This window comes from Pipistrellus hanaki (assembly GCF_964339955.1).
Source record: "Pipistrellus hanaki genome assembly, chromosome: 13".
Taxonomy (NCBI): Eukaryota; Metazoa; Chordata; class Mammalia; order Chiroptera; family Vespertilionidae; genus Pipistrellus; species Pipistrellus hanaki.
This window is the reverse complement of record NC_140515.1, coordinates 53,123,667-53,136,485: the sequence shown is the minus strand read 5'-3', so window position 1 is coordinate 53,136,485 and position 12,819 is coordinate 53,123,667. Positions and strand designations below refer to the sequence as shown.

The following is a 12,819-nucleotide window of genomic DNA, read 5'->3' as shown; positions in this document are numbered from 1 at the left end:
GACATTACCAAATGTTCCCTGGGGGTAGATGGAACAGGCGGATGGGGGGAAATCCCCCCCTGCTGAGAAGCACCTGTCCACCAGACCATCACAGCACCATCTGTCACCCGCACTGTTTATCACCACATGTTCTGTATCAACAGAGGGATCCATTAAAATGATAAGTCATGCTAAAACCGATTTGGTTCAGTGGATGGAGTGTCGGCCTGCCAACTGAGGGGTCTCAGGTTCGATTCCGGTCAGGGGCATGTACCTTGGTTGCGGACACATCCCCAGTGGGGGGTGTGCAGGAGGCAGCTAGTTGATGTTTCTCTCTCATCGATGTTTCTAACTCTCTATCCCTCTCCCTTCCTCTCTGTAGAAAAATCAATAAAATATATTTAAATAAATAAATAAATAAATAAATAAATAAATAAATAAATAAAATGATAAGTCATAGCATGTTAGTTCCCTGATCAGATTCTCCTAGTGGCTTTCAGCTTTGGTCTCCTCTCTCTCCCTTCCTCTTCCTCTTCCTGCTCCAGCCACCCTGGCCCCTTTGCTTTTCCTAAAAAATGCTGAGCAGCTCCTTCCCCTGGCTTGCTCAGCATGTTCTTCTCTCAGAAACTTGCATGGCTCACTCTCTTGTCCTACTTTTGTCTCTGCTTACCTGTCACCTTTTTCGTTCTTCCCCAAAGATCATGTCTAAAATAGCGTAATCACTCTCTGTCCACCTGCCTGGCTTGATTTCTCTTCGCAGAACTTCTCCCTGACGTATCTGTTTATGATCTATCTCCTTCATTAGAATGTACGTTCTGTAACAGCAGAGACTGTATATTTTGTTTGTTTCACAATTCCCAGTCTCAAGAAATGTTACTGGCAAATGGCAGGTAACATCGATACTAATAAAAAGGTAATATGCTAATTAGACCGGACATCTTTTGGACATCCTTCTGGACAAAGCCACAGTGGCAGGGGCCGAGGCAGAGGTGGTTAGGGACAATCAGGCCAGCATGGGGGAGCGATCAGGCCGGAAGGGGAGGGTGGTTAGGGGGCAATCAGGTGGGTAGGCAGAGGCGGTTAGGGGCAATCAGGTCAGCAGGCAGAGGCGGTTAGGGACGATCAGGCAAGCAGGCAGGCAAGTAGTTAGGAGCCAGTGGTCCCAGATTGCGAGAGGGATGTCCCCCAAGGGGTCCCAGATTGGAGAGGGTGCAAGCCAGGCTGAGGGAGCACCCTGTCCCCATGCACAAATTTCATACACTGGGCCTCTAGTTTATTAATAAAAGAATGAAGTAAGGATCAACCGGCATGCAACTCTAAGGAAGGGATTCCTTTGCTCCCAGCTGCAGCAAACAAACTATATTCTAGCAGAGCCGGCCTCTGGATGGGGACTGGTTAGCAGCCTTGCTAGAATGTCCACCCTTTGAACATCCGAGCATGTCCCCTGTTCACATAAGGTCCCTTAAGACCTCTACAGGAGAAAAAAGATTGGGCTCATAGGCTCATGGGACACTGGGATTCTCAACCCCAAGGACAGAGTTAAAACTGTATTCCAACCTGGGGACAGAGGGGTGGGTAGACGACACAAAACTCACTCCCGGTGGGACAGCAGCATGAGACACACGTGTCTGAGCAAAGGGTGCTGTCCACACCGGAGTGGCTGGTCGCTGGGGTGACTCTCGGAGGGGTTTCCATAGAGGAGAAGGCTCCCGTGGGGGTTGAGGAGGTCCTAAGCACCGGTGTAAATGGAAAACACGAGTGTCCCTTGTGGGAGGAGGCAGCAGCAGGCAAGAGCGCCGCCCACAGCGAAACAGAGGAGGGGCCTCAAGGAACCAATCCCCCCAATAAGAGCTCCAGCACAGGGACCAGCACTCAGTGAACCCCGGAAAAGAGCAGCAACCTAGACTGACACACACCAGGGAGGCCCCGGGAAATACAAATCCGAGGGCCCAGGCATTCGGGAAACACAGCCAGGCATGCAAGCATTCCCCATCCACTGGGATTGCCTAAGGCGGGGGAGTCCCGGGGGAAATTTGCAATTGAGAAACCAGAAACCCAAATCATCCTCGGAGAAGCCACATGTCCTCGAGGGGGTGACACTTAACCAAAGTCAGCTCTGTCATTAAGCCTTCGCTTGTGGTCCTTTGGCCGGTCAGGGTAAACGTGGATCACTGAGGCTTCTGGGATCAAAGGAGGGACGATCCATTTATGGAGGCGGTGTGGCTCCATGACCCCGCTCCGCCCTTAAATCCCACCCCGGGTGGCCCAAGGCCCCCACCCCCGAGAGGCTGCCGTGTTCCTTCCCATGACAGTCGCACATCTCCCTACGCGGCAGAGGGACATCAGGGCTGATCTGGCTAAGTAGCTTTCCCGGGTCGAACAGACCTTATAACTCTGGCACCGAGGACCTAACGTGTGAGGCACCGTGAACAATAACAGCTAACACGTATGGAGTGCTCAGTGTGTGCCAGGCGTTTGCTACCTGCTTTCCATGTATGATGCCATTTAATCTTCAAATCTTTCCTATGGGGGGGGGGCTTTGCTCTTGCTATGCTTCATGTTGTCTGAGAGATGAGGGGGTCAGGATGAGTGGGGTCAAGATACCTTTCCAGAGCTCACAGCAGGGATGAGGGGAAGTCTTAACCACTATTCTCCACTCTCCTCTCTTCTTAAAATGGGGGGGGGGGGGGGGGCCGCCTCTCTTTTCTAAACAAGCACCCTGGTGCTCTCTCTCACGCCCAGGGGGAACAGCGCAGACATCGGGAGAACAGAGATGGGGTTTCTGGCTCAGGTCGGAGCAAGGCGACAAGCAGCCCCAGGAAACATCCAACTTCCTCGTTATGATGAGCCCAGAGGGGTGCCACGCAGACGCCCTTCCCATAAAGACATGTTGTCCCAGCCACCAGCAACGTCAGGGGTTGCCTCAGCCCCGTAGGGAGCTGCCCTGCTCAACGCTTGTCTCTTCCCAGGGTGGCAACAAGGAAGGCCTGGAGGCGGAAGGACTGTCTAGCTACCTAGCCACTCCAGGCCATTTCAGTCCAAAGAAAACTACGATTGGCTGAAGTTTTGCCAGGCCTGTGTTGCACTTTATCACTCTTCTGTCTAATCCTTCTTTTCTTTTTCTTTTGTAAATATATTCCATTGATTTTTTTTTTTTTTTTTACAGAGAGGAAGGGAGAAGGATAGAGAGCTAGAAACATCCATGAAAGAGAAACATCGACCAGCTGCCTCCTGCACACCCCCCACCAGGGACATACCCGCAACCAATACATGCCCCCGACCTGAATCGAACCTGGGACCCTTCAGTTCGAAGACCGACACTCTATCCACTGAGCCAAACTGGCTTCAGCCTAATCTTTCTTCTTACCCCCTCCTTCAACAAGGCATGGGTCTCTAGTCACCACCTGGTACCCCTAGCTGAAAACCAACTGGAACACCTATGCATCAGGGTAGACCAGGCCAGGATGCTCTCCACAGCAGAGCAGGTGATCAGAATTCTCCCTTGTTTTCAAAAGAAGACTGTTAGGAAAGGCTAATTCTGCATCTCAACTTTTTCTTTTATTGATTTCGTAGAGAAAGGGAGGGGGGAGGGGGAGAGAGAGAAAGAGAGAGAGAGAGAGAGAGAGAGAGAAACATCAATGGTAAGATAAAATCATTGATCAGCTGCCTCCCGCATGCCCTACAATGGAGATTGAGCCCGCCACCTGGGCATGTGCCCTGATCAGGAATCGACCTGGTTTGTAGGTCGATGCTCAACCACTGAGCCATGCTGGCCAGGCTGCCTCTCAACTTATCCAATGCCATGACCCCCAAGACATTCTAATACTTGAGCAGCTCATTGAGAGAAAGCAAGGGGATACTTAGGGCCAGCAGGGCTGACCCGGAGGATCTGACCCAGACAGGACTCACTAACTGGGAAGCTCCAGGCCACCTCAAAGGTCAGAGTGCGCTAGGTGACTGTTTTGTTTTTTTAAAAAAATATATTTTATTGATTTTTTTACAGAGAGGAAGGGAGAGGGATAGAGAGCTAGAAACATTGACGAAAGAGAAACATCGATCAGCTGCCTCCTGCACACCCCCTACTGGGGATATGCCCTCAACAAAAGTACATGCCCTTGATGGGAATCGAACCTGGGACCTTTCAGTCCGCAGGCTGACGCTCTGTAAAAAATCAATTAAAAAAAAAAAAAATATATATATATATATATATATATATATATATATATGTGTGTGTGTGTGTGTGTGTGTGTGTGTGTGTGTATATATATATATATATATATATTTATATTTATATAAAGATGCTGATACTGTGCTGTTTCAGGGGTTGGCAGCTTATGGGCCAAATCAAGTCCATCATCTTTTTGTGTGTGTGCAGCCTGTAAGATAAAATAGTACTTACCCCCACTCCTTTTTTTTTTTTTTTTTTTTTTTTTTTAAAGAATAGTTTATTGATTTTGAGAGAGAGGAAGGGAGAAGAGAGAAACATCGATGTGAGAGCACAATATCCATCGGCTGCCTCCCGCACGCCCCCGACTGGGGATCGAGCCCGCCACCTGGGCATGTGCCCTGACCCGGAATCGAACCAGAAACCTTGCGGTGCACAGAACAACACCCACACTGAGCCACACGGGCCAGGGCAGTTTCTACATTTTAAAACGGTGGGCAGAGGAGTTCAAAGAAGCAGAAAGAGTATCTTGCGACTCGTGAAAATGAAACGAAATTCAAAATCTCGGGGTCCATGCATAAAGCGTCACTGGGACAGAGCCAGGCCTACTTGTTTCTGTATTGCCCATCCCCCCTAACCCCCCCCCCGTCCCCCCCCCCCATACCCCTGCTGAGAGACAACGTGTCTCTCATGTTCCTGCATGTTTTATGAGCACAGACACTGACTGCCTTTGTTCTGGGTTATTTTTCAAGGATGTTTACACAGCGGACAGGCCCGGAGGACAGCGAGGAGTTGCACCCCGCGCAGAAGGCAGGCACGCTCAGTGCCCTTTATAAACGTTTCAGATTCCCTCAGCTCAGGTTCCTCTTCTGTAACGCAGCCCACTGTGCGAGCAGACACTGTCTGGCCCGCTTTGCACCCTCCTCAGAGAACCAGCCTATGACGACGCGCTGATGCTCTGGCTACTGCCATTGCTATGAATAACCAACGGCCCTGTATCTGTGTGTCTCCCGCCAGCATCCACGAGAGCGCGGCAGGTGACTTCTCAGACCGCTCACAGTTCTTCACACGCCCCCCCACCCCCCACCCCCAACCTCTGTGGGTTTTGTTGCTGTTGTTTCATTTATTTATTTGTTTTTAAAATTCTTTGCTGTCGAAAGTATTACATATGTCCTCTTCCCCCCACCACCACGGACCCCCTCCAGCCCACTCCCACCCCTGCCTTCGCCACCCTATTGTCTGTGTCCATGGGTTGTGCATCTATGCATACAAGGTCTTTGCAGGCCTCTATGTTTCACAGATGAGAACACAGCGGCCCAGAGAAGGGCAGTGACTGACTCAAGGTCACAGTTACTGACGAGTAGCAGCACTGGCATAAGATCTCGCCGGTTCCTGGCCCCCCAGTCCAGGCAGCTTCTCGGGACCCCTCCCGGCCTTCAAGGACACCGGCCTCTCCCTTTGCCTCCCTCTGGGCCCCCAGCCCCACCGGGGCCTTACCTCTCACGCTGCACTTGCTGGTCTGATTGACCACTCCGGTATTGTTCTCCTTCTCCGCCGGCCACTGGTACACGTAGACGGTGGTTCTGGAAGACCCAGCATCGAGCACGATTCCGTACTGCACGACGGGGGAGGGAAAGGGGTCAGAAATGGGCTGGCCTTCTCTGGAAACTGCTTTCCCCAGCAGGCCCCGAACACTCTCACAAGCTTAATCCACACCGCTTCCCGTAGGTAAGGGCTGACTGAGAAGAAAACACCAAGTGCTCCAGACCAGTGCTGTCCCCTTGGACTGTGGGGGTGGGGAGGGGACACAGGGAGGCAGGGCCGATGTCCTAGGGCACAGTTCTCAGCCGTGGCCACACGTTAGAATCACTCGGGGAGCTCTGGAAGCTCCCAATGCCAAGCCTGTGCCCCACACCCTCTCCATCGGAATCTCTGGGAGAGGATCTGGGCATCAGCAGTTCTCAGAACTCCCCTGGTGACTGACTCCTCATGCAGCCAAGGCTGAAACGTCGTGTTCGAGGATGGACCTTGGATACAAAGACAGGCCCGTGAGTCCCCTTCCTCCAGACCTCTGAGGTCGGGGACAGAGGGAAATGAATAGTCAGTCACCTGCTGCCCTCTACGCTCCAGACTTCCAGGCCTGTCTTCCTGGAATAAACAACCAAAAGGGAACTATAGGTGGGGTGTTCGCACAAGGGAGACGCGTGAATATCTGAATCAGCCCTCAAAATGAAAGTATTCCTATTTTTCCTTTTTTTAAAAAGATTCTTCTATTGATCGTTAGAGAGAGAAGAAAGGAGAAAGAGAAACATCAGCGTGAAAGCAGAACACCCATCGGCTGCTTCTTGCACGCCCCCTACTGGGAATCGAGCCTGCAACCTGGACACGTGCCCTGACCGGGAACCGAACCAGCAACCTTTCGGTGCACGGGATAACACCCAACCTCCTGAGCCACTCGGGCCAGGGCTAGACATATGTCTTTAAAACAACACGGGAACATAGTGTACGTAGTCTTTTCCAATGCTTCTCTCTTACTTAAAATGATCTTAGGAACCTGTCTCCCTGCCAATAGAGCCATTTTCAGTACACTCCCCGCGTCCGCTGACAGATTTACAGTAATTTATTGAACCGGTTCCCTGATTCCAGACATGGAGGAGGCTTCCAACTTTCTACTGCGCGAATTTCTGCTTCCTCTGAAATGGGACCAAATGATAAAAACTTGCTGCTCTGGCTCCCACATCCCAGCTTCTCCGCGACGTGAGGGAGAACATCCTGTGTTCACTGGTATTTGAACTTGGGCAGCCTCTTAATCTCAGCCCTTCAGTCTGATGAATGTTGATCGGGATCCTGACCCGACACCTTCCGCGGGGAAGAAGGAAGGCATTGTTCGCCGTCCCTCCCGGGCAGAGAGATGGGCAGAGGCTCGGAGAGATTAAAGTGCCGGTCGAAACCCGAAGGCAGGAGGGAGAGCAGGCAGGAGGGAGGCCTGAGCTCCACATTATGTTTGCTTTCTCTCCTCCCTCCCACTGTGGAGCTGATCCGCACCCCTGTACCGGCCCTTCCATGCCTGGTTCCCTCTCCCCGCATCCCCCTTCCCCAGGAGAGAGAGAATAAGGACACAGGGGCTCCTTCCAGGGGGTCCCTGCCTCTCCCCACGTCTCTGTTCCAACCCTTCACAAAGCATGCGTTTGCCTGTGTTTGAAGCCCGGGAGTGCTGGGCCTAAGTCAGGGAGAAGGAAGAACATCCATTCTCATGTGGAATCCAGTTCTTACAGGGTGGGGGTTGGGATGGGGAGCCAGAGACTCGGCTTGGTGAGCCTGGAGAGATGGCAGCCCCAAGGGCACCTGCTGATGTGGGGACAGGGGTCAGCCTTGAGGCCCAGCGCTACTTCTAGTCTCACCGATCCTCCCCCCCATCACCGATCACTGACATTTTCAAAAGTGGGAACATGGGTCTGTGACCAGATTTCAGAGCTCCTTTGCCTCGATCGGTGGGACTCAGTGTGGCTCCATGGAGGAGGGGAGAGGGGATGAATTCCATTCAGGTCAGCCGGATGGGTGATGTTGGGGTGAGAAACAGTAAGGAACCCTCTGTCTAACGAGCTTCAGAGAGGAACAGGGCTGGGTTTTGGGTTAGCCCACGGGGAACAGCCTTCCTCATGGACCCCGTGGCCCCAAACGGAAGGACCGTGTGAGCTTCTGGCAAGAGCAAAAGCGAAGGTCATGAGTTCAGCTTCCTCAGATTTCTTTACTGTCGGGAGTCGCAGCGGTATTACCATCATCGTCATCATTCCTGTTACTATAAGAGAATAAAAGTAGTAGCAAATATTTACTTAGGACTTATTAATATGCCAGGCACTGCACCACGTGCTTTCCTAGTTCTGCGTATATAATGCAGGCGTTTCCATCATCCCCATTAAACAGATGGGGAAACCGAGGCTCCCGTGGTAACTGCCCATGGGCACAGCGTTGGGATCAAGCCTGGGTCTCACAGACTCTCACACCTGTCCTCCTACTCCCCATGCTTCCATCGAGTTCCCAGGGCTCAGTCTAGCAGGGGGGCCTGTTTAGCCAAGAGGTGCCTGAGGCGGCCTGGCAGACCGGCTGTTCAGACAAAAAGTCTCTGAAAGCAAACTCCTGGTTACGCGGGATGCAGGTCTGGCTGGGGAGGAGGTCCACATTGGACAAGGAGCCCAGGCTCTCTGGAAAGGAAGAAACCAACTGTCCCCCTCCCAGGGGCAGGCAGGTGGGCCCCAGAGAGCCAGGCTGTGGGCCCCAGTTTGAGGGGGGTCGGAAGGAATGTTTCAACGCCGAGGGGCCCAGTGGCTGTGCCTCGGACAGTAATGGCAAAGCTAGGGAGAGTGGCCCATGTCACAGCTGAAGAGCTGCGCCCCTGGGAACCCTGAGATGGTGCAGGCCCCTCCCTCTTCAACAGTGACATCATGGGCTACACCGGCCTGAGCAGCTCCAGGGCTTGGGACAGTGGCTGATGGGAGGCGGGGACAGGAAGGCTCAGGAGGAAGATCCGGGACTTGATACCAAAGCCAGTGGGGGCTGAGTGAAAGGAACGGTGATGTCACCGTGTTTACACTTGCAGCTGGTAGAGCAGGTCGGACCAGTAGCAGTGAAAAGGGGACCGGGGGACATTTTGACCCTTAACTAAGTCTTACTAGTTGCACTCTTAAACTCAGGCAAGCCTTGGTTAGGAAAGCTCTGGTTGGACTGAGTTGCCAGACACCGTGACCTTTCATGAGGGTCCTGAGGAGCACCCCCGCCTCCTCCTCGCCCCCCCCCCCCCGCCCCAACAGGCCACAGTGTGGGGTTGGCCCCTCCTAACCAACTGTCAGGTGTGCACCAAGGAAAAGGGGGCTCCAGGTATGACAACATAAACATGACAATGAAAAAGCCCTCTTACTCAGTCAACCCTCCCCTTCCCCCGTCCCCCGCCTTAACCAGCCCCCGCCTCACTTCTCCCCCTTCTCCCTTCCCACTCCTCCCCGCACACCCAGCCAGAGGACAGCCCGCTGGCGCTGAGGAGAGCTGCATGTGGACGTTCTCTTCCCAGCCTGTCCTCCTCCTCCTGGCTCAGCTGGCCCGGAGCGGGTGTCTTTTCTCATGTTAATGGGCCGGTGAGGCAGAAGGGCCCGTCTGAGCCAACCTCCCAACGCTACACAACTTCCTGTCCCTGACAAGGGTGCCTGGGCCCGAAGCAAGACTCTGCAGGGATGAAAAAGCCCCTCTCTGAGCCCTGGCCAGGTGGCTCCGTGGGTTAGAGCATCTTCCTGATACACCAGGGTTTGGGGTCCAAAGCCCGGATAGGACACGTACAAGAATGAACCAATGAATGCATAAATAAGTGGGACAATGAATTGATCTCTCCCTTTCTCTCTCTCTCTCTCTCTCTCTCTCTCTCTCTCTCTCTCTCTCTCTCAAAAAGCCCCTCTTTGAACTGTGTGCTAATCGGTGAGGGTGTGTCTTCCCAAACTCTGGCCTGAGGCCAATGCTCTACCCTTTTCTTCCTCCCATACCAGTCCTGCCCTGTCCCATCTGTGTAACTCTGGGACGCCAATTATTCCCCTTTCTGTCCTTCTATGTCCTCCCCTGCAAAGGGGGGTAATGATAATTGTATCTACAGGGAACAGTCACGGGGGCTCCTGCCCACGGTCCCTCAGACCTTCCCGCCGTGATGGCCAACCCTGCACGCTCCGCCTGTCCGCAGACCCTCTCTCTCTCGTGGCCTGAGCCAACCTGCGCACATCATGTGCCAGAAACACCGGAGTTACCGTCCCCCGGGGAGAAGCATCCATCAGCTGCCTCTCAACTGATGAGTGATGGGTGTTGGCGCGTAAATACGCCCAAGAGAGGGAGAGCTGGAGGCAGGTGTTCCGTGTGCCCCTCCCCCTCTGGGGAGGACAGCCCTGCCGTGGGTTCTGCGCTGACTTCCAGGCAGCCCCAGCAGGACCGAGCCCCAGGTGCCCACGGGGTAACCTGCTGGCTCACAGGCCCCCCCCCGGTGGCTGCCTTCCTCCTGCCTCACATCCCCCTCCCCTCTCTGTGCTTCTGGAACCATCCCCAGATGACCTGTTTGCACTCAGATCTTTGTTAAGGGGACCCACCCGGGGCAGTAGCATTGAACATGGGTGGCCCTCTCCTTCCATGGTGCCCTCCGTATGCCTCGGGCTCTACTTTTCAGCTCCCTCTTCCAGGCCTCGAACCCCTCGTGTCCCCCAGGCTGAACAGAGGACTCACCTCTCACCTCCCAGAATGAGTGGGAGCCAGCGGCTGGCAACCGCCTTCACCAGCCCATGCCTGGCTTCTGTGGGCCCAAGGGGCGATTTTACAGATGAAGGCGTTTGCCCTGCCCACCCCTTCCACTGGTCCTTTTCCCACCCCAGGCAATTCCACGAAGTAGAGGCCTTATGCATCTGGCTGCTGACTGCAGGCGGTGGGACAGTTCAGACCCCACATCCATGCTCTGTCTACATTTCCTGCAGACCCCGAGCCAAAGCGATAGTATTAATAGTTTCTTATCTTTTAAAACGTCTACTTCAGCCGAAACCGGTTTGGCTCAGCGGTAGAGCGTAGGTCTGCGGACTGAAAGGTCCCGGGTTTGATTCCGGTCAGGGTCATGTACGTTGGTTGCGGCACATCCCCGGTAGGGGGTGTGCAAGAGGCAGCTGGTCGGTGTTTCTCTCTCATCGACATTTCTAGCTCTCTATCTCTCTCTCTTCCTCTCTGTAAAAAATCAATAAAAATATATATTTTAAAAACATCTACTTCAAATATAGCCGTTGAGCAGTCACTAACAGTAGGAAGACGCAGAAGGACTTGTGAGGCCAAGTGTAAAGGCTAAAGGAGATTCCAATGGCCCTGGCCAGATAGTGCAGTCAGTCTGAGCATCATCACGATACGCCAAGGTTTGATCCCTGGTCAGGGCACATGCAATGAACGCACAAATTCAAATAACACAGATGAGCTTGGCCCTATGTCTCTCCAGCTAAGAAGGGTTTTTACATTTTTAACTGTTTTTTTTTAAAGTATGTTTTTATTGATTTTAGAGAGAGAAGGGAGAGGGAGAGAAACATTAATAAGAGACATAGATTAGCAGCCTCCTGCATGCCTCCTAATGGGGATCGAGCCTGCAACCCAGGCATGTGCCCTGAGCAGGGATTGAACCGGGGACCTCTTGATTCACAGGTCAATGCTCAACCACTGAGCCACACCGGCCAGGTGGTTTTTGACATTTTTAAAGAGTTAAGAAGACAAAACAAAAGAGAGTATGAGTAACAAGATTATAAATGGCCCTCAAACCCTAAAATATGTACTATTTATCCCTTCGCAGAAAGTTTGCCGACCTCTACCCACGTGGCAGAAGGGATCAATGACTCTGTCTGCCTTTCATTTGACAGTCCCTTATAGGATCCCCTCCCATCATTCTTACAGCCAAGGCTGGGCATATTCATGATTCTCAGCCTGCCAGAGTCCTCCAGGAGGCCGTCTGGGATGCACTTATGTATCACGGGCTGAGAGAGGTCTCTGGAACAGAGCATAAGGTCCTGAGAAATTTTTGGGGGGCGGAGGGGGGGGGGCGGAGAGAGTTAGAGGGATCATGGCACATTTCTAGGCCCAAACACAGTTCCAGGAGATCTTCTCAAGTCCTTGAGTTTTTGTTCACCCAGAGGAGGAGCCTGGCTCTCCTGCCCTCCACTCGTGATCAGGGAGAGATGTGTGCTCTGGGGAAACCAACAAGTTGGTAAGTCTTTGGCAGCCATTTGCTATTGGCCACAAAGACTAGCTTTGATTCCAATCGTCAGGGGTCAAAGCAAAACCACACAGTCCTTGGGAAAGGGGTCCCCACAATCAAACTGGAGCCTCAAACGTCACAAAACCAGCATGCCCGGACCTTCTCGCTGGGGTCTCACACCATCTTCAATCAAACTGGAGCCTCAAACATCACAAACCCAGCATGCCCAGACCTTCTCCCTGGGGTCTCACCCCGTCTTCCCAGGCTCCAGCTGGAGGCGGGGAGAATGCTTTTCTCCTCTCCTAACTCCCGGCGTTAGAATGAGTGATGCCATAGCCCACTGCGTGCCTTCCCGGCCAACCCCTCCCCGCTTACCTTCAGGCCCGGGACCAGGACCTCCTTCTGGTGGATCTGGATGAGGGTGATGGCCACGAGGACCACGACGCTCACAATCAGGACCACCAAGGCGATGACCACTGGCGTGCGGGAGAGGGCCTTGAGGCCTGAAACGGGAAGACCGAGAAGACTTACGCGGGGGAAGCAGGAACCAGACACTCGCCATCTCTGCAGAGCCCAGGAGCTGGGTGCACAGTCATGGGTACAAGTCACTTCCGGCTGTAGAGATGCCCACACGCTCAAGGTGGAGAAGCAATTGGGCTCTAGTACCCACTTGTCTTTCCTCCAAAGAGTGGACTTAAACCGTGTTTGCATGGTTTGTTTTCTGGTATTCAGTTTTATGTAGCATCATATTAGTTATATATATATATATATATATATATATATATATATATATATATATATAATATTTATATATTTTTATATATAATATATATTATTTATATATTTATATATATATTAATTTATATATGTGTGTGTGTTAGTTTTTATTATACATATAAATAAAACTTGTACATATATTATATTTTACATT

General features: G+C 52.5%; 1 protein-coding gene across 3 annotated transcripts in view; it reads right to left on the bottom strand.

Moving 5' to 3' along the window:
• Positions 1 to 12,819, bottom strand: part of ENTPD3 (ectonucleoside triphosphate diphosphohydrolase 3) — a 33,597-nt gene that overhangs the window by 16,502 nt on the left and 4,276 nt on the right. For all 3 annotated transcript variants that reach the window (XM_084902848.1, XM_084902846.1, XM_084902847.1), the window contains exons 3-4: positions 12,264 to 12,391; positions 5,642 to 5,759 (exon numbers count right to left, since the gene is read on the bottom strand). In XM_084902848.1, coding sequence (XP_084758974.1) covers positions 5,642 to 5,759; positions 12,264 to 12,391 — 246 coding nt within the window. The remainder of the gene's footprint in view (positions 1 to 5,641; positions 5,760 to 12,263; positions 12,392 to 12,819) is intronic.